Raw genomic sequence first — 27,829 nt, forward strand, 5'->3', positions numbered from 1 at the left:
CACACCAGTCAAGAACCTTTTCTGTAAAATATACATTGCAAACTGGTTATCGTGTCATATAAAGCAGAATTCAATGTATATGATAATCCACCACCTACACACGGTACATACTCATCTAGATAAAGTCAGTGGATAACATTATAGCCAACCTTACAGAAAGATTAACAGCTGAACATGGGCTAAGCCGCTTCCTGTTTCCAACAACCAAGAACCTATTATTAGAAAAAACAACAGGCTTTATGTGGAGACTGTGATTGTCAAGACTTGTGTGGCTGGTGTAAGGCTATTGTTTAGTTTAGTCCAGATTGTGTGTAAAACAGCGCGTTGGGAGAGTGGGGGAGGACTCAAGGCGGACAGGAGGAATATATAATGTAGAGATAGAGGAAAGAAGAGAACATAGAGTCTTTATACAGTGTCCGCCCAGCCACTGAACACTGCTGTCAGCTCTGTGCAGTAAACACGTGGCTTTATCAGTGATCATCATCTATTTTAGCCTTTGAGCAGTCGATCTATTAGCCTCAATGCTGCACCGAAATGCAACTAATAACGTGGCCTGTAATGGAATCTGCTTAGAATAGTTTCTGCTTAAAATGATCATAATTCAATTTGAATGTTACAATTATTGTGAGCACCACATTTTTCCAATGACCCTGTACACAATTATTGGCACTTTGATCAAACTACAGTGAAAGCCTTCATTTGCTCATTCACAATTTAGAATCGTTCGCTATTCCTCACTAGCATTTTATAATCAAATTGCCTGAATAAAAAAGTAGCACATAAACAGCCTGATCAAAAAGTACTTCATCTGTTTTATTTGGTCTACAGACTAAAGCTTAACATTTTGGATGTGGTTGGAGTCTAAACACTCTAAAACAGTCGCAGTATTAAAAATGTCAAAAAGGAATAAAACGCTTCTGATTTCTGAACACATTATTTGTAAATATTCTCTATCTAGAAGAATTCAGTCACCATATTTCAACCTTTATTTCGTTAAAATGTACAATAGAATAGAAGAATAGACACTTCTTGCCATAAGGTTTAAAAATAATAATAATACTCAAGTTGTTTGCAATAGCCAAATATTGTATACAATTTGAAGTAGTGAAAAATGACTGCAGAAAGAGATATAAACCTGTAGTATAGTCTGGTTAGCAAGGATATAAAGTCATTGTAGCTTTGTCTATTCACGTTTTGTGCGATTGAACCTCAACCGAGACATTTACAGGCACATTTTAGCACATTCCTGATGCAATGTCAAAATATCATCTGGAGATCTCGAGATACTCCAAGCACACATCACCCACCCCTCCCCCATCCCTCCCCCACCCCTCCATGTAAACGGACACAATTCAACGTCCTTAAAAGGCAGATTTGGAGTGTGCGGGCCTGGCCTTGTTATCAGTGCTTGTTCTCCACTGGGAGGCAGCAGTCTCTTCACGGAGCAGAGGGAGGCTCAGTGTTCCTGGTCTGTTCTGTTTTTAGAGCCATCTGGAGCTCACATTTACCACACACATTAAACGCAGCCCCAGCATCAACAGACTGGTTTCACTGGGGTTCAGAAAAACACCCCATCTTCAAACACATGTCTTCAGCTCCTCATCATACAACAGACTGCATTCCTCCTGCTACACCAAACTTTTCAACACAACTTCCTCTTATGCCTGATTATTTCCTGTCTTGGAGGCTCCTGTGCTTCATGTAAGGGTGAAAAGTGTATATTATTATCATTATTAATATTATTTCATTATTATTTCTTTGTGCAGATGAATAACATAGAAAACTGTAATAAATATCTCATTTGCTATGGGATATATTGGTACTCCCTGAATAATCTCACCATATATTTCACACCTACATTTGTGTTCACATAGTGTGCAACAGATATTATCCCATCATATGATAGTCTCTGTCGATATAATGATTTTACAAAATTATTTCAATGTAATGTTATATCAGGAATGCATTTTATGAGAGAAAATCTAGTTGAGATTTGCAATAAAAAGCAAGATTCTGTTCAAAGTGACCATTGTAAACGACTCGAGGAGCATTAACATTTGAGAGGAAACTGAAATATGAACTGTTGAACAAATACAATAATCCCATGTATTTCAGTATGTATGTAGAGGTTTGAACTGCAGGTACAACAAGATGTTTCTATAAAAATACAAGACATTTTGTTCTTTGGAGCGGACATTCTTATCTAAACAACTGCAGCCTTTGCAATATGATCTGAAATAGAGACAACTGCTTAGTATGGCCTGTAGTAGAATTTGACACTTGAAAACACTGTTCATTCTGCACCTAAAGATGTATTTATTTAATTTAATCAACTCACATTCAAAGACGTACGTACATAAAGGCCGTTTTCTACAAATGCATTTTTCTCTCACAGATAATGATCAGCACCTATAGTCACCAAACTTTACAATCTTGTACTTAACACGATTTTGGACAGAATGCTCATAAGCATTTGTTGAAATCAAATTCAAAACCTGATTTATTTAAATTAAAATGTGTGTCCCAATTTCAGCAAGATCTTGTTTACTCTAATATTAAATAAGATATCCAAAAACACCTCTGTACAGTTTGGTACCTAATATACAAATGTCCCAAATGTATAAAATTGTGGACAATTAAAACAAAAAAATACAATGTCTTCTTGATATATGAAAACATTACATGATGAAAAACTTAACATAAGAAGTTTCAAATTGATATCTCCAAATGTAATATTTTCCTATTGTCTCGCCTTCAACACAAATAAATCCTGCTGTCATGCTTTTAATCTTCATTTTTAAGTCAGCAAACAACACTCAATAAAACAATACATCTTTTTCAGGGCGTTTAAACAAAGTGGAACATATCATTTCACCCCTCCCATTTCCATACAGCTCGGCTGGGCTGCTGTCAAACTGACCGACGTGATTCGAAATGCATGTTTTAAACGGTTTGCTTTGAATAATTTGATAACCATTGTCCAGCCCCACAGCCTGACGCTCTATAGGGAGAGGGGAGACGGGCTGGTGGTCTGTATACAGTAATATATGACTCATGCTGACTCCGCCTCGCGTTGACTTTGAAGGTATGTGTTCATTGTCAGAGCACCGTCATTTACCGTTACAATCCACACACACAGGACCCACAACGTTTAGTCAGAGTTTGGTGCTGTTCTGTCAATGGACACATGGGTTTAAAGTGAAATCATGTTTTCAAAACTGTGACCCACACATGCAGCAACCACCATCAGCAGCAGTGAGCCTTACCCTGTCCTTCACAATGAGACACTTTGCAAAGGAGGAGACAGACAATGGACACAGAGTTAGTCGAGAAGACCACGCTATAGAGAACAAGCACACACCTCTTGCACGGAGATGCTACCGTTCCAGCAAAGACGGAAAAAGTGTCGATGTTGTGCGTGGCATAAAGGCATTCGAATAGAAATAATGTGATGATGTTGGAATGAAAATGGAGTCGAGCTCAGTTGTAATGTGTTAAATAAAAGATGTGATCCAACGACTTATTGAGACGGTCCAAAAGAGTGTATGCTTTTTACTCCGTACAGTGGTGTAGATTATAATGAAAAAGCTATAGGTAAAAAGTAAAAAATTAAAAAGCGATAAAGAATGATGCTGTAGATGAAGCTCAACAGTCTTTGAAGCATAACGAGGTGACAGAAGCAGATTTCTCATTGATCGTTCCGCAGAGGGAGCTGAATTTTGTCAATAACATATTTTCATTTCTCTTAATAAAGATATGTCAGGGTGTCCAAACCAGTCTAGAATTCTGTCTTACTTGTAATTTACTCTACAGTTTTAGATGGTAAAAGTGAATAGTGAAATAGAGGAGGACCACCCAAGCACAGCCAATGTGAGCCCCGGTTTATTATATATTAAATACTTTATTAGACAGCGCTTAGTGGTCTGATTTTCTGCTTTTAAAATGTGCTCTTTTGGGGAAAACACAAAATTTTACTGATTTTTGAAAACAGGTTTGGGCACCCCTTCAATAGACTTTGGGAATAAGTCAAATATTTAGGCTGATTAGCTATGGTGACTAACGTCCATATCTCAATTATTTTTGCAAATCTAAACTCTATAATTTGGCTATATTTGGCCTGTGCACCTAGACAAATTTCAGAAATTGTTTATATATTGAACTAAGTGTTTCACGGTCATTATTTATCGTGTAGATAATTAAGCTTTAACACAAATGTACTACGGGAGCCACAGTGGGCCTCAAGTGGGAGACTGTTGAGCTTCATTTTGAAACGCTTCACTCAATGTACTAAATGAAGAGATGAAACGCTTCATGTCCATGTCTTAACAATGAAAGTCCAATCAAAGACACACAAATGGCCTGTTTTCTATATTTCACATCTACATTTTTCAGATTTGTGGATCCAGTGGCCGCTCCTAAGTCGAGGCGTGTCTTTCTTTCTCTATACACCCAGGACACGCTGCCTGAGACAATCCCATGCAGCTCACCAAATCAAAGCTTTTCACATAAGCACTGTATGAACTACCGGGGCCCCTCCATTCAGGCTGATCCACACGCACTGGCTCTGCTCCAATCACACTCTCTCGCCTTCACTTCTCATGACGTGATACATCTGAGCAAGGGTCAAAAATACACTGCAGAAGCCAGAGGACAAAAAACCTCTGCCCCCGATTGGAACGAAGCCAGTGTATAGTTATACTCGGCACACACAGCACGGCACTGGAGAAAACACAGAAAATGATGCTAACCACTTTGTCCTCCTTTGTGGCATGCAGTCCAGGTAGCGGTCAGAAAAGTGAGGGAGAAGGAGGAGAGGGAGAAGGGAAGCCGATGCAGATGCAGGGAGGATGGACAAACGGGAAAAACAGGTAAAAGGGGAAAAAGAAAAGAGGTGCAAACAGTTGGTTAATAACATTGTGCGGACTTGAACAGACTTTTTTAATTAGTGTCTATGCAAAGTGGACAGCAGCGGCGGCATGCATGACCCAGTGGTGACGTCATCGGGGGGGGGGGGGGGGGCTAACCCAGAGCTAACAGGGATGGGACAAGCTTTTACAATCCATATGTTTCATAGCAAGGCATGGAAGTGGCGTGGAGAAATAGGGCAAACATCACATTTTAATAGAATAGAACAGAAATTTAATTGGTCAATAATGTCTTAAGCCTAGTGTCCACCAATCCGCCCATCGCCTGTAGGGGGCAGCAGCGTGCATCTGTTTGATTTGTTGAACTCTTGATTGATTTTATAGTTTTTTTGGCCCTTAATTCCGAATCCAACGCCAGCGCCCGCCCACATGTGATTCCGTATAGCAGCACTTCACTGATCCTACAGCAGGACTCGAGTGCGTATGAACACGTGAAGAAAGGGGAGGCCCTGTCCCAAAACCTGTACTTGCACACTTCATATGCCCGTTCACGACGGCCGATAAAGTGTGCAGGGTGGGCCTTGTACCTGATGGACATTTGATTTTTGTTTTTGAAATGAGAAATCCAAAATCGGAATATGATCTGTTTCAGTTATTAAAACCGTTTTTCAATCTCTAAACTAAATAGAATATAAGGTAACCCATTTTTTGGTTGTTAAAACAAAACATGGAAAATGGAAAACAAGACATTATTTAAGCTCCATGGCAAGTGCCCAGCAAATCTTGGTTCAGCACAGAGGCCTCGCCGATGAGAGGTGCAGGGCTCTGGGCGTGCACGGGCTGCTTTACCCGAGCAGTGAGAGGCAGAGGGGCTCTGTCCGCTGTGAGAAGCACTGCTTCATTCTGCGCTTGGACTGAACTGGCTGCTGGCTGTTGGCGTAACAGACCCCAGGATTTTAAGCAACATTTGCACAGAGTCATCCATGGGATTTGCGTGGACAATTTTTTTACAACATCAGTCATATTGTTTGTCATGTTTGAGCACAGCTCTTAATGGTTTGTTTCTCTCGTGGATGTTTGCTCAGATGCCGTGTCGTGCACGTGCTCTTGGCCGAGCAGTTGGTCATGCTTGGTCTTTGATTGTGGTTCCAGCCGGACGAGACGCAGAGCGACAGTGCGTTACTTTGAGTTCTCAAAGTAAGACGGTGGAGGGCGGATTGGTGCGACCAAAGTTATTATTAGTCGACTAATTATTTGTAGGGTTTACGCAGCCAGCAGAAAGTGAGTTAGAGCTTCAAGTGAGTTTAATCTGCATTTTTACTGATAATTCTTGTGCATTCTGGGTCAGATATGTGGTCTGATCAAAGAGATAGTTTTTAGTTTTGAGAGCTTTTGCACCACATGTTTCTCTCTTTTAGTCAACTAAAAGCAAACCAAGAATTTGTTTCATCAACTACAGCCCTATTTTCAGCAGCACAGTTTGAGATTTGTCTCAATGATCACATGCCTAGTCACAAAATCGACAAAGAGGACGTGCCAAGTCTGCTTGCACAGAGGAACAGAGCATAAAATTATAAAAATGATAAAGACAGACAAAAGGGTGAAGCAGGCATGAGTAGCTAATGCATTTATGTTGATTTGAGATCATCTTTCATAGTGGTTGTTTCCCACAGGACAATTCATAGAGATTTAATGAATGTTTGTCCATTTTATTCATAGGTTTCTCTGAGGAGCTTCTAATTATGTGCTGTTTTGTACTGGTCTGTGAGCTGTGCCTACATTTGGTCACAGTTTGAGCTCAGAATGATCCGAAGGCGGTGGATCCTGAACAGATTGGGCAGCAGCAGGCCGTGGTGGAGGTTAGAGTCAGGTATGAAAGAGTGAGGGGCTGGAGAGGAGCCCAGAGAGAGACAGGCCTGAAATAGCACCAACACACTGGCTTTATGGACACCTGCCACAGATCTGAGCAGAGCTGCCAGGAGGCCAAAATATTCTGTGATGGGAAGAAATAATTGTGATAGCTAAATTTTGTTATTGTTGGGAACAGTTTTAACAGTGCAGCTATATTTTAATGGTTAATATTCATTGAATTGTGGCCTGTTCGATGAGCCTTTGATTGGTAAAACTTAGAAAAGCTTGATACAGTTTCAAAATGAGCGTGCATTAAGGACAAATATTATGTTCTTCTAATTATGATTACTATTATTCCTCTTGAACACCTTTACTTTGGCATCTCATGTTTAAGAATTTAAAAACTTTAGAAGTTCAAAAACATAGTGCCTCTTGTGGTTGAGTGAATCGCACTGTGCTGCATGTCATTTCCCAGTCTCGTTCCCATTTCACACTGCACTGCCCTGCTAAATCAAGCCTATGGGCCAAAAACGCCTTTAAAACAAGTTAATTTTGCATAATATGTGTCCTTTAACACGTTCATTGTGAATTGCCATAGGTGAGTGGGACAGTCTTAGCAACTATGGGACTTAGTTAGGGGCACCTTATGGACAAACATGCTAAATGAACTGTATCTGACTCATTCCTTCATAACATGTGGTCAGAAGAACCTATAGCCTGCTGTGTATCTTTGAGGACTATTGAAGAACACACGGTAGTTTCACAGTCACGATGCTCCTACAGGATCGATGGTTGGTGCCAGGCAGGTCTTCCAATACACTTTGCCCACGTGAGCAAAGTGTTGGGGGAAGCACAGACAGAAGCGGTGCTCAAGTGCAGAGGATTCAGGGTTTTTTCTCACATTGTTGGAGCGCAGAGAGACCCGTCCTCCGCAGCGGGCGCAGAACTTGGTCTGGCAGTAGGAGCATAGGTGGCCACAGCCGTTGGCAAACTTGGTCTTTCGGCAGATCCCGCACGTCGGCGCGTCGTCCTTCTGCAACGTCTGCTGCCGCCTGGTGTCTGCCCCGATGCGCCGCACTTCCTGTTTGTAGCTCTCAAACTGCTGGTGCAGCGTCCTGTCGAGACAGAGGAGGAGAGACATGTGGTCAGAATATTGAATATGACTCTGATGTTTAAAATGTATGTAATTGTTTCTTATGTTTGCTGTGAAATGACTGCCTTAATTGTAAAAATAGATCGACCATGACAAAAAGTTAAATTATTTTTTCTTTTTTTCAATCAATTTTCCAATTTGATGTATTATCTAGAAATGATTCTTAATTGATATCGAGGTATCAATGCTTCACCACCGCATAAAACATACAATATTCACAGGTTTCAGGGAAATAAAAAAGGCTATTGCTTTCAGTACTTCTTCAACTATTGGGATGTCACAATATAAAAAGTTGAATTATGATTATTCACGATCAAAAATAATGAATTTCACATTGTTCATAACTAAAGCTGGGCAATCAATCCAAAGATTCAGATTCAGTGATCGTCAATGATATGGTTATGGATTTTGAATCGACTGGTCCACAGGTTCCGTTCACATTCTATTGTTTGATTATGTCATATCCTTACTGTTCCCTATTGATTACATTGAACTTTGCCAAGAAATTTCTAAAAGGAAAATTTGCAAATGTTTAAGCCCCATTCACACACAGTTCCCAGTAAATTGCCATGTTCAGCAGTGACACCCACATATGCTTCAGTCCCAGGACATTGCCAGGTTTGCTCTGTTCACACTTAACATGGCATTTGTCTCTCTGTACTTTATCACTACGACAATGTGCAGCATCGTTTAGATTTAGTGAAAATGGAACTTAACTGCACAGCGTAATGAGGGGAACTAAAGAGACGATTAGTGGTATTGGCAATTTTCTGGCTTTATTCGCACATACACCTTTCCCGCATTAGTTCTGGTACTTTACCAGGGAAAATGACCAGGGAAGTTTACTAGGAAAACTGCCAGATCAAAAATACAGGGAATTCAGTTGTGGCTTCGTTCACGCTTCATTGTCGCTGCTCTGGCAATTTACCAGGGACATTCCCAGGAAAGGCTGCACGTGTGAATGGGCTTTACTGACTAGACTTAAGAACTAATTGTATTTAAACAAAATTCTGCATTTTAATTATAATAATTGTTTTGCCCACCATTCTGTATTAAATATGATCGTCTGATGCAATGTTGAGATCCTCTGTCAGTAAAAACATGGGGTTTAGAACAGTCAGACTTTGAAGGAAGAAATGTGATTATTTTGTGTTAAATGGTATGTACATTAAATCATCACTTAAAGCCATTTTTGTTTTGTTTTTGAAAATACTAAATAAATAAAAATTGGCATAAATCTTCTGAACGATGACACTGACAAAAGTCATGTGATGTGTCATAAACAGCCAGATAAAAAAAAGCACTTTACGTTTAAGTTTACTTTTTTTACAGCTTAGATATAAATTAATTCTAAAATTCTCATGTTTATTTCATTTTTTTCAGTTCTCAGAATATAGGTCAAATGCAGAGGACAAATTTCCAAGAGACAATTATTAGTGTAACTTAAACTTAATATTATGACCAGGATGTTATCGATTGACAGAATCATTTTGTATGCCAACATAATTTCTCTGCCACAGCAAAAAATAACATCAAATCTACAAATCAATTTGAGCTCTTAGACTGTTGTACCCATCCATACAAACAGCCCTCATTAGCGACACATCCACAAACTCTAAAACGCATTGATCCACTTCAGCCACACGTCAGGGCCAAAGAGTCAACGTTCCACTGGATTTCTTCCTATAACATAATAAATAATTAAAACATTTACGAATAACTGAATAAATAAAACAACTGAAACAACCTGCCAGCCAAATAAACACCAATTAGAGAACAACCTGAATGTCGCCTTTCAAAACATCACGACGCAATAAAGTGAAATTCCCTCTCCGTTTTGACCTCTTTCCAGGACGCCGCGCGATAGAAATAACCACAGTGTGAATTGCAAATCAGTACATGTGAAAACACCCACTAACGGAGCTGTCAGAGGCAAACGGCATTAGCATTTTAGCAGTAGCATAGCTCTCCTACGAGGGCCTCGACAGCAGCTTTAATTACCCCACTTCATTCACAGCTCGACAGTGGATCGCTCTATTTGTGAACGCTAAAGCTCTGGAGTCGTCGCTGGTGCAAACTGACTTAACAGACATCAGTTATTTGGGGAAGTGACAAAAGTATGCCAGATGTTTTACAGCTGATGAGGAAGCGTTGAAAGAAACAGTTACGGTGACGCAGTGGCTGAGTATTCACCCACCAACAGAAAAGTACCCGGTTTGTTCCATATCCCAAGGCAAAACACATCACCCACATTACATAAAATAAATCAGCGTGATTATGTAATGGTGGCGCTGCGTTAAGTTTTTACATGAATAATTTTTGAAAGTTGCTCCACCGTGTGATGTATTTTGGTGTGTCCTCTGTGTGCGGCTCAAACGAATTGCTCCTGTTGGGATTAATAAATTCCTTTTTTTTTTTTTTTTTCTGAAATTGTTTGGTAATTCATATTGATAGATACAGACCAGCACAAGTCGAGAAAACCCCATAAGAGTTCCAGTTTTAAGAAGCAGGGACACAATAGCCACTGGAAATGTACACAAATCTTTAGTATCTGAGTAACATATTGTCTGACAGTAATCTTACATATGCTAGATCAGAGCTATTCCACAAAATGTTCAACTTAACACAATTTGATGTCAAACTAAATATCCCCAACACATATGTTTCAATAATCATATAACAGCAACAACAACAACAACAACAACAACAACAACAACAACAACAACAACAACAACAACAACAACTGCTAGATCTAAAAATTTGATTTTTATGAAAACTAAAATACAACCACACCAGTACTGAAAACCAAAATAAAACTAGGACCTCATCTAAACCAGGCCTAATCCAGGTCTAAAACCAGGAGGACCAAACCGGGACCAAACCAGGTCTAAACCAGGTCTAAACCAGTTCTAAACCAGGTCTAAATCAAATCTAAACCAGGTCCGAACCATGTCTAAACCAAGTCTAATGCATATCTAAACCAGGTCTAAACCAGGTCTAAAACAGGTCTAAACCAGGTCTAAACAAGATCTAAACCAGGTCTAAACCAGGTCTAAAACAGGTCTAAACAAGATCTAAACCAGGTCTAAACCAGGTCTAAACCAGGTCTAAACAAGATCTAAACCAGGTCTAAACCAGGTCTAAAACAGGTCTAAACAAGATCTAAACCAGGTCTAAACCAGGTCTAAACCAGGTCTAAACCAGGTCTAAACCAGGTCTAAACAAGATCTAAACCAGGTCTAAAACAGGTCTAAACAAGATCTAAACCAGGTCTAAACCAGGTCTAAACCAGGTCTAAACCAGGTCTAAACCAGGTCTAAATAAAATCTAAACCAGGTCCAAACCAGATAGATGTGAATAAAATATCGCTCTTCTTTCTGCTCTTTTCATTCATGTTTTGTATGCTTAACTGCATGTCCCTGATGATGTATTTTCATATGTTATGAAATGAAATAAATTAATACAAAATAAACTAGGAATAAAACCTGGCCAAATCAGGATTATATTAACCAGGTCCAAACCAGGACCTACCAGGTCTAAGACATAATTAAAAGACTAAACCAGGACAAAGCCATGAATAAGATCAAACTAGTACAAAATTCAGAATTAACATGTTTAATCAAGTAAACAACAGAAAACCTATGTTTAAATATTTGTAAGATGGGCCGGATCAGATCCTATGATGGGGCTGAATTTGGCCCATGGGCCGTAAATTCATAGGCCTTGACCAGATGTATGATGGATTATATTTAAAATGAACAAAAAACATGATACCATGATACCAAGCTAGCATACAAACATTTCCCACCAAAAAATCGACACAGTGAATGCCAAATATACTCTTTGAATGCATCAACTTTACCTGGTTTGGTTGAAGTCAGACGCACTCCCAAGCCCAAAAAAATCTTCCTCCAAACCATGATCATATGACGACCTGCTGTGACGCTGGCAATAACCAAAAAGACTGCTATCCTCCACCATGACCAAAGCAGAAATATGTATTATCCACAGAAGATATGAGTCATTCCTTCAAAGCAAATCCAGCTAATAACTATCATCCACAAGTTGTTAAATGTTGAAGCTAAAGCAGATTTATTAGTCCAGTATCTTTCCCTGTGGAGCAGAGGGAACAGACTGGTGCCACATAGAGAGGAAACAGGGAGGTGACGTGGTGACTGGCCAAATCGGGACACATTTTGACCAATCAGAAGACAAGCACGTCTTGATTCATAATTACACTGTGTTTTAAAGGATGCCAAAAATGGTCTTGTTAGTCACCACGGATTCTTGGCGCTGTTGTTTTGGTTACAGAATCACAAATGGACAGAAATATTGGAACAATTTGTTTCCAAAGTGTAATCTCTCCTCAACAGTTTGCCCCTCTCTCGTGTACGTTTCCTTTTATGGATCTCTGAGGCTTTTCTGCATCTTCAAACATTTTGCCATTTAACTTCAGCAAATAAGCTTTTTGGAGTGGCATCTTTGGTCTAAGATTCTAACATTATTTTACTGTATGTGTCCAAACCATCGCCGTCGAGTGTTGTCAACTTTAAAGGTGCACAATGTCACATTTCCGCCACCTCCTTGTCTCCATTGGGGTGTTATTGCTTGCCCTGAAATGTTCCGTATGCATAAAACTGATCTGTTATTTCGTTACAGGTGTTTTCACAGCTAAGAAATACTCTCTTGTGAGCAGGCTCGCCTCTCCACAGATCTGACTTCGCCTGGTGGTGTCATATGATTGTCTTCATGGACATTTGAATTGAATACTCTGGAATATTCTAGGCAAAGCCATATTATCTTTATGTAAACATGCCGGTGTTGTAACGTAGTGCACCTTTGACAAAAACACATTCTATAAGCTGTCATTCCTATGTTTTTGTTTCTGTTCAGAGCACAAAATGGTCAGTTCCACCTTGTGACATCATCAAGTGTGCCTCACACCTTCATCAGGCCTTTGAGGTTAGCAGCTATTGTTATTAGCCTCATTTCAACATCTTAACTTATCTTTTAACAACAGAAAGCTAGTCATGATTGCAGTATATGGTATTGTTACTTTGTTTTTACATATATTTGTCCCCAATATTTTTAAGTTGTAAAATGTAAAACACAAATGCTGTAGGCAAAAGTACCTGTGGTTAAAGTAGTTCAAAATGCTTCAGAAGCATGTTTAAGAAGACATTATGTACTTTTCTCTGTTAATCACATGGATCATTACTTCATATTTTGGACATTCATAATATTGCTCTTTGAAAAAATAAATAAGAAGTGAAAATAATTACAAAATAGTTAATTTCACATATCATGTCTCTTTAAATAATTAATAATATGGGACTTCTAACCAACTTCAAGTAAACTAACATAAACAGAGACTTTGCAGAAACACAAGCAAAACATCTAATCCTGATGGAAAAACATGACACTGGCGCTACGGCTACTACATCACTGCAGCGACCTTTGACCCCGCCTAGCTATCCATCCATCATCACCAGCAAACCAAGCAGGCGCCATGGGAACAGCTGTCAGAACGGTCCGTCGCCGTGGAAACCTGGTGGCATCAGGCTCTGAGTGGCAGCGGGCGTCGAGGTACCAGCTGTTCCCGCTCTGCTGCTGTCACAAGGGAGCCAGACATCCGAGCGAGGAGGAGAAGTGTTTTTAAAAGAGGCTTGACGAATTGTACCGGACAATTCTCAGAAATACTTTGCTTTAGAAAGTACTACTCGGGGCAATATTGGTGACTGACGTATCCTTGGGCACGACACTTTACCCAGCTTCCTCAAGTTTGAAAGGTGTGAGTGATTGGTGGTTGTAAAGGCTCAAACTTCCAAAAATGTGTCCAAAAATGTATAAGCAAAAAAATACCCAATTGAACGGGCATTAAAATTGTCTTAAACTGATTATTTATATGTTTATGTTGGTTTTGTGATTATAAATATTTAATGATAGTAAAGGATCACATTGTGTACACATTGCGCTGCACAAATACAAAAATACTATTTGCTTGCTTGTAAAAAGGATATAAATAGGACAAAGTGAGACATATCCTGACCAGCTTTAGAATGTGACCATTATCAGAAAAAAATAGATTAATAGATTATTTTGTAGCAAAAAGGCAGATCCAAGGCACCTCTGGTATTTGCTATATCATATATATATATATATATATATATATATATATATATATATATATATTATATCATTTTTTCTTCATGAATAGCTCATTTGCCCACTATCCTGCTGATCACCTGTTGGGTGTGGCTTTCAAGATCTTTCTGAATACCACTATTTTTGTGTTATTTTTGATTTTAATTTTTTTATCTTGACAAAAAAGTTGCACATAGTTCATCTCCGTGTTCATTAACATCAGAACCACCAGCCACAGCAGAACCAGGGGCTGCACTATCCCCTTCAGGAAAAGTACATTTAGTCAAACCGCTTTTTCTGTCCACAACTATCATCACATCCACAACTATCAGAAACCAGTAGCATGCAGTGACTTTTATGGGTGGACAAGCAGACTTGGTGTTTTATCAATATTTAATTTGCATGCTAAAGTGAAACAACAAAACAAGGGTGAGTTTCGAACCGCCGTCTCTCACGTGGCGGACGAATGCCTTTTTACTGAGCTTAACTCTTATACCTATTAAACCTGCTACATGGAGTAAATATGCTGACTTCACCAATCACTTCATTAAACAAACTAGCACTCTATGACAGCCTGTATTTCTAACTAACGTCTGATCATTAGAAACTAGAAAGAAATGAGAAAATATAGTTTTTAAGTCACTTGTTGAAACTTGGCGCTGCTGTTAATTTGCGTCTGCTCTGCACATGCTCAGTTTGGGCAAAACCTAAGAACGTTCAAGATTCCCACACATAAGGAGATTCAGTTAGTCATCTGGACACTGTAGTCTGAGAACTGAGAAGATCTGCAGATCGAGAGTGACTCTTGGATGATAAAATAGTGTTGATGACAAAATGGATCACTCCTGGAAGAATGAGGATTACACACAGGTTTATTCAGCGTGGTTTGAGCATTATATCCATTATGTCTCTTATGTGTCTGTTGGTCTGTCACTGGATGACTGATGTGTCCGTGTCTTATAGTGTAAATAGTGTATATATTTCTAACTTCTATGTAAAATCATTGCTTTATTGTTTTTTGTATTCCCGGTTTGTAACTGTAACAGCTGTCATGGGACTACAGAAGAAAAACAGTCTTTTGGCTAATTCTGTCATATTTACATAAATGTTAATTAATATGCACTATCCCTGAACTATTAATAAATAAAACAAATTAAACCTAAATGAAGTGGCAGAAAACATAAATTAACAGAGGAAGAAATGAAGATAAATGTAAGAACTTTGGCCTATAGCTCAGAGCTTTCTAAAGAAACAGAAGCCTACTCAAGAAAATTAAACTGAATTGAGTGAATAATGAAACATAAATGGAAACTCCTCCAGGCTGGTCAGCTGTGCTCTCATCCATTACATGCCTGAGCCTGCTGCGTCTCCACAAGCCACCACCAGGGGTCAGTCACCAACTTGAACCTGAGCCGGTGGACCAGAATATTGTACCAAAAACAGACAGTGTTTTCACTAAATTCACAATGTTTCTAGAGAATTGTCATGGAGCAAAATGGGAATGGGAAAACAGCAAACATAATCTGCACACAGGGAAAATTGTCATGGCATTTGACCCAACCAGGTCAATAGTTAATGTTTAAAGTGCACTCTGGTAGGATGGTCTATGTGGTGAATATTTATCCTAATTTTACATCAGTCAAGTGGCAGTTTATGAAGAAAAAATGACAGGTAAAAGTTCAAAATGACAGGAAGTAGTAGCTCGGGCCAGATTGATGTGTGCAGCACTCTGAATTGAGCTCATGAATCAATCTGGAAAGTCTCTCGAAAAGCTGCCGGGAAAAGGTGGGACGTTGGATGAAATAATTCAAGCTGATTGGGCCAAATTCATTCAGTGCCCGCCCAGCGTAACTCGTGCTTAACCAATCACAGCAATCACTCATAATGATGTATCCAAAGTGCACAGTTGGATGTAACAACACGTGTCACTTCTGCTCACATTGGATTGTATGGGAAGTTCATATGTGTACATAATAAGTCTATTTTTATCTTCAAATTTAAATCGTTTTTCTTTAATGCATGTCTTATTTCCTTTCTATTGTTTTATTGTTGTTTATTGTGTAACCCTTATTTCTTGATTCTCATCGGTCTGGGAGGCAGTGGGTATTGTGGGTTACCCTTTGAGTTTAAAGGTGTTTCCTGTTATTTTCCTATGCTAAAATAGACCAACACGGCAGGACAGTGTTTTAGCAGCGTCTCTTTATTTTCACGCGCTCTCGACTCAATTCCTACTTCCTGTGCGTCAACAAAAAGGGTTGTACTGAAACAATATACAGCATGAATAAATGTTCCCAAAATCAAATAAGTGCAACACGCTGTAATCGAACCCTCAAATCAATGTAAAATATAAATTCCCCAAATAAATGTAAATCAAATAGAAATGAATATTTAATAAAATCATGTGTTACAATTGTTACACCGAAACACCAAAGCAAGTTTGTCATTCTGATCTGTCTGTAAATGACTGTTGCCGTTTTTGTAACACAAATTTGCAGGTGCAGCTTTAATAATACAGCGCTGGTTTTTGAACCTAATTGATTACTTCTTCCACAACGACTCCATGTAGGTTTTCCTGTTACACTTTAGGCACAGGTATGTTCTTCCACTTCATATTCAGCAACCACCCAGGGTCTTGGTTACTTACCATTGAAGACGTGGCTATCATTATCACAGAGCTTTGCAGCAGAAATCCCCAGCTTTACAGCCTTGTTTACTTTGTCATCCATAAGAGCCACCAACGGAGACACAACAGTAACAAAAGGATTCTGCAGCCGCTGACGTTATTTAGCCACAAGGGGAGAACGTGCTCTTATTTCAAAATAGTCTGAAATTCAGCCAAAATCAATTGCGGCCATAACATGTACGTCTCCCTTTGTTCTGGTTGTTTCACGTACACCTTGCCGTCTTCATTCCTGACAACCTCAGCCCGTCCTGCTGCCGTGTGATTGGCACGTTAAACCGCTGATGCTGATTGAAAAACAATCAAGCCTAACAAGATGGATTCTCAAGAGTGAGAGCTCATTTTGCTGGCAAGGTTAAAGGCTCAATGGACGATTTTTCGGCGATTTGAGAACGCAGGCTGAAGTGCGCATGCGCACTCCCCCGTGCGGACTGATACAACACACACGTGTGTTTGTTTACTAACGCAACGGAGCGCATCGCATCTTTCGTCTCCCATAGATTTCTGTCCACTTCTGCGTCAGCTCGAACTGTCTTTCTCCGTCTTCATTTTGCCCCGTACACTGAGGGAACTATATTATGATAGATCCATGCGCTTAGGCACGCGGAAACGTGGGGACGAACCGCACGCGGCTGCAGGTGAGCGGTAGGTGCGTTTTATGATTGATACGTGGCAGGACAAATGATTTATCCACGCCACGAGGAAATATGATTAAAAAAAATTGCTGAAAAAAATCGTCCATTCCACCTTTAAGGAAGTAATCGATGTCTACGTCATCAATAAGCATAAGTTACATCCAAAACACAGAGACAAATGACACGTAGCAAATGCATTCAGCACAATCTTAAATATGATCATTTTCACTGTAGTTTCACTGTTTTCGTGACATGTCTAACCTGTCATATGCACCGCAACTTATTGTGTTGTTATATCTCTAAATGACAGTTCTTTTCTTCCACGTTGATGTCTGATGTTGGTAACCGCTCGATACTTATAAGTCCACATCCTCAGATCAATCCAGTTGTTCTCATGGTTTTATTTGGAAAAAAATAAATAACCATCCGGGCACAGGCAGAACATGCAAACTCAACACCCTGCACCAGGACTGTAGTCTTCTTGACCACTGTGACATTGTGAGGCCAAGTGGCTACTGACAAGTGGCTACTGAAGAAAATAAATCAAATATACATATCGTTCCAAAATACACGGACTATAGGGAGATGTCGTCTTACTCTAAAATATAGCCGCAAAATACAGAATGGTAAACGTGCCAGGAAATGGTGTGTTCCTCTCTTTGTCTCTCTCTCCAGTCACTTGTGTGGAGTTGGTAATTGCGCGTCTATAAATACACAAATGCCTGAGGATGAGGGCGCTGATGGTGTGAATGGTTCAGACCTATTCCTGTCTCTTCACCTCATCATTGTCGACACCTTCCTCTGAAACAGGCTTTAAATCAATCCTACTTTTGAATGTTTTATAACACCAAAATATTGCATGAAAAAGATGTAGAAAAAGCTTCAGTTGTAGTCATCTGGACTCAGTTAGAAAAAATAGACGTTTCAACTCTCATCCAAGAGTCATTGTCAATAAGAGAATTTAGGTCGAGAAACGTCTATTTTTTCTAACCGAGTCCAGATGACTACAACTGAAGCTGTTTCTACAATGGACGAATGAGGGATTACACCGACATGAAAAAGATGGTTTATGAAGCTAATAGTTTTAAAGTACCGGTACGCACCATACTGCTGCTAATATTAAAATGCATTTCTCCTTCTACTATTCACAAACTTCACAATAACAACAATGGTCAAATCGCAAAAACTGCCATGATTTAAGTTTTGTGCAAACAGCAAATATCCGTAATATATTATCCAATTTTTAAAAGCTGCAAATCCTTAGTTTAGACTTCGACAAATGTTCTGAAATGCATAGGATTCTTGTATTAGATTAGCAGTTCAGTTTTTAGTCTTCTCTCAAATGTTAATGCTCCTGGACGTGTTTGAACATAAATTGCAAATCTAATCGCATTTGTTTGTCAGAAAAAAACTGCAATTAGACACTTGAGCCCTGGCATCAGTTTATTTGTATGTGAATGTTAAAAAAAAAAACAATTAGAAGTGTTTAAAAAAAGAAAATTCACCTAAAGATTGCGATACTCTCTAAGTCATTTGAGTTGTTAAAAATGCATGATAAAAAAATTGAAAAAAATATTACCTAGGATGTTGTGATAAAAGAACAAGCATCTATTATCTAAAAGGAACAGTCATTTTCAAACCAAGGTAATGAAACAAAACATTTATATTAGGGAATGTTCTTAATGACAAAATCAAAGAATCATGAACAATAACAGCATTTAAGACATAGATAAAGGCTTTCGTTATAAGTTGTTGTTTTTTCACTACTGGCGGGTTGTTGCGGTGAAAAGGGCGGCTATCTGTTTGCAATAATATGTTTTGCATGTCATTAAATCCAAATATGTGGTTTAAAGTGTTTTAAAATATCAGTACAAGTTGGAAAATGGAGCAGATACTGTAAGATTGTTCTTCTTTCTGCTCCTTTTCATCTGTATGTTTAACTGTATGTCACTGATTTATGCCTTTTATAACTTATGAATGAATTAAAGAATAAATAAAAATCACAATACAGACAATGCGATGTTGATACTTCGACTACTGCCATTTCTGTCTCCCTACAGTAAATATGCTGTAAATTAAGAATCACATTTTTATTGACAGTGTTTCATTCTTTTCAGTGCCGAGCCGCGCTGACCTTTGCAACCTGGTCTTTTATGCAAACCTTTGGAGCAGAGCAGTTTTGTAAATCATACGGGGCTTTTTGTTTCAGCGGCTCCAACTGTGAGAACAGATCAATAGTCCTCACAAATATGTTTGGAACTAAAGAAGGAGCATCTTGTGAGATAGAGGAGAACACGGAGGCAGGGACAAAACAGGAATGAAAAAGGAAAACATTGACTTATGCTGATCAATCGCTGACATTTCAAGTCAAATCACCTGTTACTTGTGCTCAGTCTGTTGTGATCTTTAGCAGACAAGAACAGCTGCTGTCATCAAAAGCATTATTCTGATTCTGGAATAAAGGACGCAAAATTATCATGTTCTGAACTTATCTGCAATTCGATTTTGAAAAGCTGTAACACACGTCAAAAAAATGATATTATTCTATTATTGTTTGTTCAAACTAGTGCGTTCTGAAGTAGAACTTAAGTCATTTCTACAGTGGATTCTTTTTACATTTGAATCACAACATTTGAGTGCAGGCATTTATATTTTCTACTACATAAAACGTTTGAACTGAAGTATAAAGTACTTATCATAAAGTTTTTTTGTGTGTGTGTTTTTTTTTAAATTGCTACCGTTGACAAAAATCCGCAGAATTCTTTATCCTAATCACTACATTTTGTTTAACGATTTATAGTTCTTAACATCTGTGTGAAATACTTTTACTTTTTACTCTTGGCACTTTTACTTAAATATATTTTAATTTAGTACTTTTATCTGTACTTTAAAAAAAGATAACAAAAATAAAAAGTACATCTATCACCACTGTCTACACTTAACATTATTGATGTATATAAATATTGAAATATTTGATGTCACCTTTTACTATAATTTATGCAACAACATATTTCAAAATAAAAGGGGAAATAATGTGTACACTTAACATTATTGATGTATATAAATTTGGAAATATTTGATGTCACCTTTTACTATAATTTATGCAACAACATATTTCAAAATAAAAGGGGAAATAATGTCTACACTTAACATTATTGATGTATATAAATATTTAAATATTTGATGTCACCTTTTACTATAATTTATGCAACAACATATTTCAAAATAAAAGGGGAAATAATGTGTACGCTTAACATTATTGATGTATATAAATATTGAAATATTTGATGTCACCTTTTAAAATATTATGCAACAACATATTTCAAAATAAAGGGGGAAATAATGTCTACACTTAACATTATTGATGTATATACATTTTGAAATATTTGATGTCACCTTTTACTATAATTTATGCAACAACATATTTCAAAATAAAAGGGGAAATAATCTATCTTACGTACAATTCTTTTTTTAGATACAGTCAAAAAACAGAAAAACACACAAATCAAAATAACGGTTATAGAAAAGCTTGGATACAAAGCGTGTTTCCTGCTCATATTTGTGTACAATCTCCAAAAGTATTTCTCCACTTCTCTTCTACAAAAGCAGTGGATATTGAAGCAGATGTCTTCGGGGAGGAGCAGCAAACAGAGCCAAGCAGGAAGTGAGCGTGGGCCAGCGAACAGAAGCCCAATCATCCTGAGACCGAGCGGCTATAAATAATAACACGTGTGAAGAGTAGGAGGAAGAGGAGAAGACAGCACAATGACACAGACTTAAACAGAGCCCCATCATGTCAGAGGGAGTGAGGAGGAGACACTAAACAGCAATTGCCCCGTCAGAGTCGTTTAACACACAACACAGTCTACAGTCTATTACAGGTGAAACGTATCACATTTACTTATTTGAAATGTCTCCTGTAGTTTAGTAGTTTAGTCACGTAAATGCAAGATACAATACAAGTTCTCCATCGTTCAGCATTTTTCATCAGAATCATTTAAATATGAAACCAATAAAAATCTATTGGTTGATTGTGTTTGATACATTTGGATTTGGCTAAGTGTTTTTTATTTTTATTTTGTATTTAGTTGATTTTATTGAATTTCTGTTTCTGTAATTTCTTTGTGATTTTAATGCATTTTTCCTACTGTTTGAAGCACTTTGAATTGCCTTGTGTATTAAATGTGCTCTACAAATAAACTTTTCTTGCCTTTGACATAATTGATACACAGCATTTCACAGAGGGGATTTGGTTATCTTATTTAGGTTTTTTATTCAACTCAATCTGACAGAGAATTGGTCTAAAATGTCTAATGTTGCCTTTCTTTGTTAGATTTACAACTTCAATAAATTAGGCTTGGAATTAGAAATCAACAAATATTTCAGTACATTCCCTCAAGTACAAGTTTGTAAAGTTTGGAATGGATCAAATGTTTTTTTAAATTTATTTTTTAATGTTGGAGCAGATTGGACCGTTATGTTGTTTTCAAATGAAAGCTTAAACGTTGAGAGAGCAAAATGACCAAAAAACAAATATGAAAAATATTTTTTCCTGTGCTGTTTCACCTTAATTAACTGATACTAGATGTAAATGTTAATAATGAAGGAATAAGTCACATTTCAGGGTAGAAAGGTCAGTTTGGCTGGTTTGATTACAAAAGATGGAATTATTTTCTTGCCTTAAAATCCTAGTTGAGCTTCACAAAAGGAATATTTTTTGATAAAGTGCGTTATATATTTGTAGATGGAATGAAAAACTATTGTGTATGTGTCCAGTAAAATGTAAAAATCAAATCTACATCAAACGTCTTTTATAATCTCCAATTAGTTGAACAAGAAATGCAAAGTGCAACAGTAAATGTGTTTGAACCAGGCTCTATTAACACGTATGTTTCTTTTGCCAAAACCACCTTGATTTTTTGAATATTTTGTGCTATATTCTGAGCTCAATCCCAGTTTCTCTATTGAAATCATATTATGTTCCACTTCATTTTCCTTTTTTCTGGAACATCCAAAATATAAACCCTCAATCCTGAACCGTATCATTGTTTATTAGGGACTGGCTCCATAAACTTAAAACTATAAACCAGGTCAATTTGCAATAGAACTGAACTTTACCTCAAGCTCAATTAGAAACTATTTTCCTTCTGTAATGTTGGGATATCACCTATTACCTATTAGCGACATTTTAATTGCCCAAACATCTTTTGTTTGTGTGGTTTGCATGCTTTTATTTCATCCCAATGACACTACTGCAATGCACTTTTTTTGTGCACTTCCACCTTTACATTACGTTGTCACTTTTATTCTCTGGCTTTTTGTGTGGGCCTCGGTTTCTTTTTCTTCTTGGTTTTACATTTTTATCTTTATTTTTGAATACAGTTTTATTGTTAGGACTAGAGCTTAAATAGAGCTACATTTTATATCTGTTTTTCTATTTTTTTAAGTGTATTGTACAGCACTTTGGAAACTGTTAGTTGTAAATGTGCTATTCCTTATTCCAGAAGCACGTCAGATGTATTAGTTAACATAGGGCTGCCGAACTCGAGAGATAATAAGTTCTACACAGACTAAAACTAAACTAAAAGTAAATCTCTGTGCAGTGTTGACTTGATAGTCACATGCACATTTTAAACAAATCAAATTAGACTTTCCCCTCGTTCTCCACTTCAATGACCAGAGTTTCCGCTGGACCCGAAGTGCCATTACAACGGAAGGACCGATCCCTGGCAAAAAGAGGCAAATGTGGGAGGGGTGGAATAAGATGAATATAAATAAAGTGGAGTCGCCTGCTTGTTTCCATGGCGATTGCTACATTTCATGCCATTCGGTGGGACACATCAGGGAAAACATCATCTCCGTAGAGAAAAGACTGTTTCGGACCTCCAACTGTTATTGGACAATGGTGTTTTTATTGATAAAAGTACATTGTCTGGTAAAGTCACTTGCTTTTTGTTTCATGGAGATTGATACGTTTTATTGATATGCTATTTGTGGAACATTCCAGGCAAAATGAACCATCCACCTAAAAACGTACATCGTTTCCTTTAATTATTAGAAAACGGCAATAGTTTAAAGCAATAGTATTAAAGGTGCGGATGTTGATTTTTTTCTAATGCATAAAACTTCACAATAAAGCAGAGAAAGCAGAGCAGATGAATCCACCAAACCAAGTGTTGTTGGAGCTAAAAAAAAAGGTCAGTAATTGAATAAAATGAATATTGATATGTTTATGCCATACTAAGATAAGATAAGATAAGATATTCCTTTATTGTCCCACATACTGTGAAACATTCCAAGCAAATCAACGTCAACAAGGTTTTTTTTAGATGGAAGTGTTGATTTCTTAAATAGTGTCAAGATGAATATTGAAACCTTTTCTTTTCTACCATTCCAGGCAAAGCAATAACATTTTCATGAAACAAGCAGGAGACAAACCCTCCACCAGAAAACTAAAAAAGCAGTTATTGAAAGGTATATTCTATCAATTTACAAGCATTGCAGAGAATAAACCATGTGTAACGATAAAACAAACAGCGTATTATTGATGAAAAGATGTACATTTAAATGGAATAAAGTCAGCGTGTGTTAATATTGCATTTCTGGAGCAAGTTCTTAATTAAAAACATGACAGTGCATTGTTTTAATCCTAGACAAATGGTAATGCCAAGACAAACAGATGATGACAAATAACATGCTTGCAGAAATATTAACACATTTTCTTCAGTTTAGCGTGAATGCCTTCTGCCATTTGAATGGATCAAAAATAACTAGCAAAATAATAATAATAGTAGTGACAGCACGCAGTAACTCAATTCACAATAAAACGGCCCTTTAAAGGCTTGACTGAGATCGAGGAGTCAATACAGAGTCTGTTTTATGTAAAGGCTTATATATATAGACAACACATGATTAAAAACGATAACAAATATGGACTTTTCTGTCTGCCATGATGCATTAAACCATAAGAATTGTCTGTGCAATGGCTGCTCTGTCAAACGGCCCTGGCTTCAGAGCACAGACACAGATAAAGCCACTGCAGATGGCCCTGTGAGTCTTCTATAGGCTGCATGTGCCACTTTCTCCATCCTTTGTGCTGAAGCGACCGGGATCACAGCTGTCAGGGCTCCGACACTCGCTGACGGCTCTGTGGCGCTGTGGCGTTTGTCATTTGCTTTTATTATTTGTGATTTCTGCATGCGGTATGGTTGTAAAAACATTATATTTGTCCGAATTTTTAGTGTGCAAAGTGTGACGTGGAACAAGATGAAATGGACTGATAAAATGTGATTGAAAGTTGGGTGTTTCACTGTTTGGCTCTTGTGTCCAGTACGGTGCAGCTATTGATTCTTTTTGTAATTTAGTACACTTGATTTAAACATGCAATCCATACTATTTTTCTGCTCTCCGTAAAACATTCTCAAAAGCATTGTAGATCTGTTTTTGTAAAAGTTATGTTTCACAGTTTATCCAGTTGGTTAATACAATCACACCCATGGGACTTTGTGGAAACCTGGTTGTATATCTTTGGAAGGTATTGTAAAAGTGTGTCTTAGCTCAAAATGGATGCAAAGTAATGTTTCAAATATGAAACACAGGAGATAAGAATGTAAAATTGTGGTCTACATATGGGATAGTTAGTAAGGCCGCAGTTATTTTATTACTTAGTTTACGGATTTTCAAATGAAATATATTGCACAGGCGGACGAAATATAAATATAATTTCAAAAGATGTTTCCTTCCGGGTTTGCCCAAAACACACCACGGGAGGAGAGGGAGGGGGGACGCGGCGCGCAGGAGCGTGTAACAGTAGATTTAGCGTGTTTTAAACAGACAGAACTGACGCTTAAGTGTGCACCCTCCCCCACCCATCCAGTCACGGCAAAAAGCGCTGAAGAAAATGTGGTAAACGGGTTAAAAATGTGTATTTGCGATATAAAGGCGCACAACAGACAGAGAGACGGGCGAGACAGAGACAGAGACAGACCCGCTCCGTCACAGACTTCCACAGGAGTTTGGCGAGAAATTGCTTCACGCGCTCTTGTCTTTTGACTTAATACCGCTTTTTACATTTAATTTAATGATATTTTACGTTGTCGGCGGCACTTTATAAAATATTAAAATAAAAATAATTATAATAATTTATTTTATTTATATCAATAATCTAAGTGCGGCGGATCCGTAAACCAAGTAATAAAATAACTAAGGCCTAAATTCCAGAAACAATGTCTTCTTTATTTCATTATCAAACTTCCACATCAAACTATAGTCTTGAAACAGTTGTAGCCTGTAAACAGATTGTAATCACAACCCAAGCCCCTTTTGGCCTGTTTGGTGACATTTAAGCCACGACTCGAGATGCTGGAGTTTGTGGAGTACTTATGCAGACAACCTCTAATCCCCCAGCAGGCCATGCCCCTCTGCCCCCCTCGGCCCCTCTGCCCCTCACGACAACTCCACTGCTTTTACACTCGAAGAGAAGCTAAAGGCCACGTCCGGCTTCTGTTCACTTGACTCCTCTGCTCCTCCTCAGCTCAAGTGTTGTTTAGCTCGAATGCTGTCATTTGTATTGAGCGTGTGTGCTGTGTGTGTTATGTGTGGTTTCTGTCCTGACCTGCCGGGGATTACAGATGGAAAGTGGCCAAAAGGCTAGTTCTGGCATATTTACATTGTGTGTTCAGTATTATGCACTGTCCCTTTTAAATAGGGTACATTTAAAAAGTGGAGTCTGCATGTTCTCCCCGTGTTACCGTGGGTTCTCTCCGGGTTCTCCGGCTTCCTCCCACCGTCCAAAGACATGCATGTGTTAGGTAAAAATTGGTAACTCTAAATTGGGCCTAGTGAATGAATGTGAGAGTGAATGGCTGTCTGTAATGTCTATGTCTCTGTGTTGGCCCTGCGACAAGTTGGCCACTGTCCAGGATGTACCCCGCCTAAGGCCCGAAGTCACTGGGATAGGCTCCAGTCACCCGTGACCCCGAAAGGGAACAAGCGGTAGAAAATGGATGGATGGATGGACATTTAAAAAGCTGTCATTCAGGAGAGAGAACCAGTTTATGGGTCTTTCTCAGTGGGTTTATAGAAATTGAGAAGACAAGGGTAAAGTGAATAGAAAAGGAGCTGTAATAAAGCGCTCATTTGTTTGAAGTAACACCTTACACCTTTCAGTATTTGCACTTTAATTGCACGCATTTTTTTTATATTTATTGAAGTAATGTCTATCTTTTTATCCAATTTTAGATCTGGAGCCCAGTGGCACTTTGATTGAAGCAGGCTGTTAGGGAAAGGATGATAGGATTTCTAAATAGTTTAGTGGTTTTAGTCATAGTCTGGTGTTGCTTTTAGGGTTTTATGTATATATTAGTTCATAGTTAAATAGTTCATGGGGCTTTTAGTTGTTGTTTTTTTTGTAAGTTTTAAGAGCTACTGCTTATTCTAACTTGGACAGGAGGAAATGTGCCCATAAACATCACTCCTTGTTCAGCTGCTGGAGGAGACATAGCTCCTTCATCTCAATGTTTCAAGAAAATGTAAAAAACACCAATGCCACATGTCTTCTGTCTCACTTAACTCCAACCGCTAAAGGCAGAGTTTTTAAATTGTAAAAAAAAGGATTATTATTATTGAAATAAATCAAATTAATATATTACACAATTGCTATTCTTGCACTTTTGTTCCACTGTTTATTCTTTATTCTATCTTATCTTATCTTGTCTTTTCCTTTATCAAAAATGTCCACATAGTAATGTAAAAAACGAAATTGTTGTGTTAACATTTTCCGTCTAACGTCTTTATTTTACTATTGTGACACTTATTGCTCACGTCTCTTTCCACAACTAGAGTCTGGGCAGCAAAGTTCCATTCATTGTATTCTGTGTATTCTTTTTTGTTCTGTTTAGTGGCATTTATTTGCTTTTCAATTCTTGCCAACGTTTTAAACTAATGTGTTCACTACTGTCATCAGCATTAATACTATCTACGTATCCACAAGCTCTGAGGAGACGGACCAAATGACGGTCAGAACAACAATGAGGACGGACAAAAGCCTCTCCACAGATCTGACATGTAACATGGCTTGTTGGCGGATGGTGGAAATAGAAACATTGCATTGCTGAGATGAAGGCATTGAAAGCCATTTAAACAGCCAGTCAGAGCTACACAGTCGATGCCTTTGAGTGCAGGAGGAGTGGATTTAAAGATGAGTTGTCATCACTTCCTCTGACCACAGAGAGATGCACAGAGCAGGAGGAGGAGGAGGAGGAGGAGGAGGAGGAGGAGGAGGAGGAGGACTAGGAGGAGGAGGAGGAGGAGGAGGAGGAGACAGTGGTCCTGGTCAGAGCAAAGACCGTCTCCTCATTCAACTTTAAACACGAGAGGTCTGAGAGCACCAGAAAGACACACTCTTTCTCCCATTGCCTCTGATTTACTGTGAACAGGATTCATTGATTGGTGAGACCAGTGTGTAGCTAAGAATCAACATTATTCACATTGTTGGGTTTAG

At 38.2% G+C, this 27,829-nt stretch overlaps 1 protein-coding gene across 32 annotated transcripts in view; it reads right to left on the reverse strand.

The window, feature by feature from the left end:
* LOC140378084 (regulating synaptic membrane exocytosis protein 1-like) overlaps window positions 1-27,829 on the reverse strand; it is a 99,331-nt gene that overhangs the window by 58,670 nt on the left and 12,832 nt on the right. For 28 of the 32 annotated variants that reach the window (XM_072463736.1, XM_072463727.1, XM_072463741.1 and 25 more), the window contains exons 2-3: window positions 7,618-7,831; window positions 3,267-3,287 (exon numbers count right to left, since the gene is read on the reverse strand). In XM_072463736.1, coding sequence (XP_072319837.1) covers window positions 3,267-3,287; window positions 7,618-7,831 — 235 coding nt within the window. Of the gene's footprint in view, window positions 1-3,266; window positions 3,288-4,748; window positions 4,761-7,617; window positions 7,832-27,829 lie in introns of all 32 variants that reach the window. The other 4 variants (XM_072463755.1, XM_072463723.1, XM_072463749.1 and 1 more) reach the window with 2 other exon arrangements.

Source organism: Eucyclogobius newberryi, unplaced genomic scaffold (assembly GCF_026437365.1).
Source record: "Eucyclogobius newberryi isolate DKJ021-1_F unplaced genomic scaffold, fEucNew1.0.hap1 SCAF_4, whole genome shotgun sequence".
NCBI lineage: Eukaryota > Metazoa > Chordata > Actinopteri > Gobiiformes > Gobiidae > Eucyclogobius > Eucyclogobius newberryi.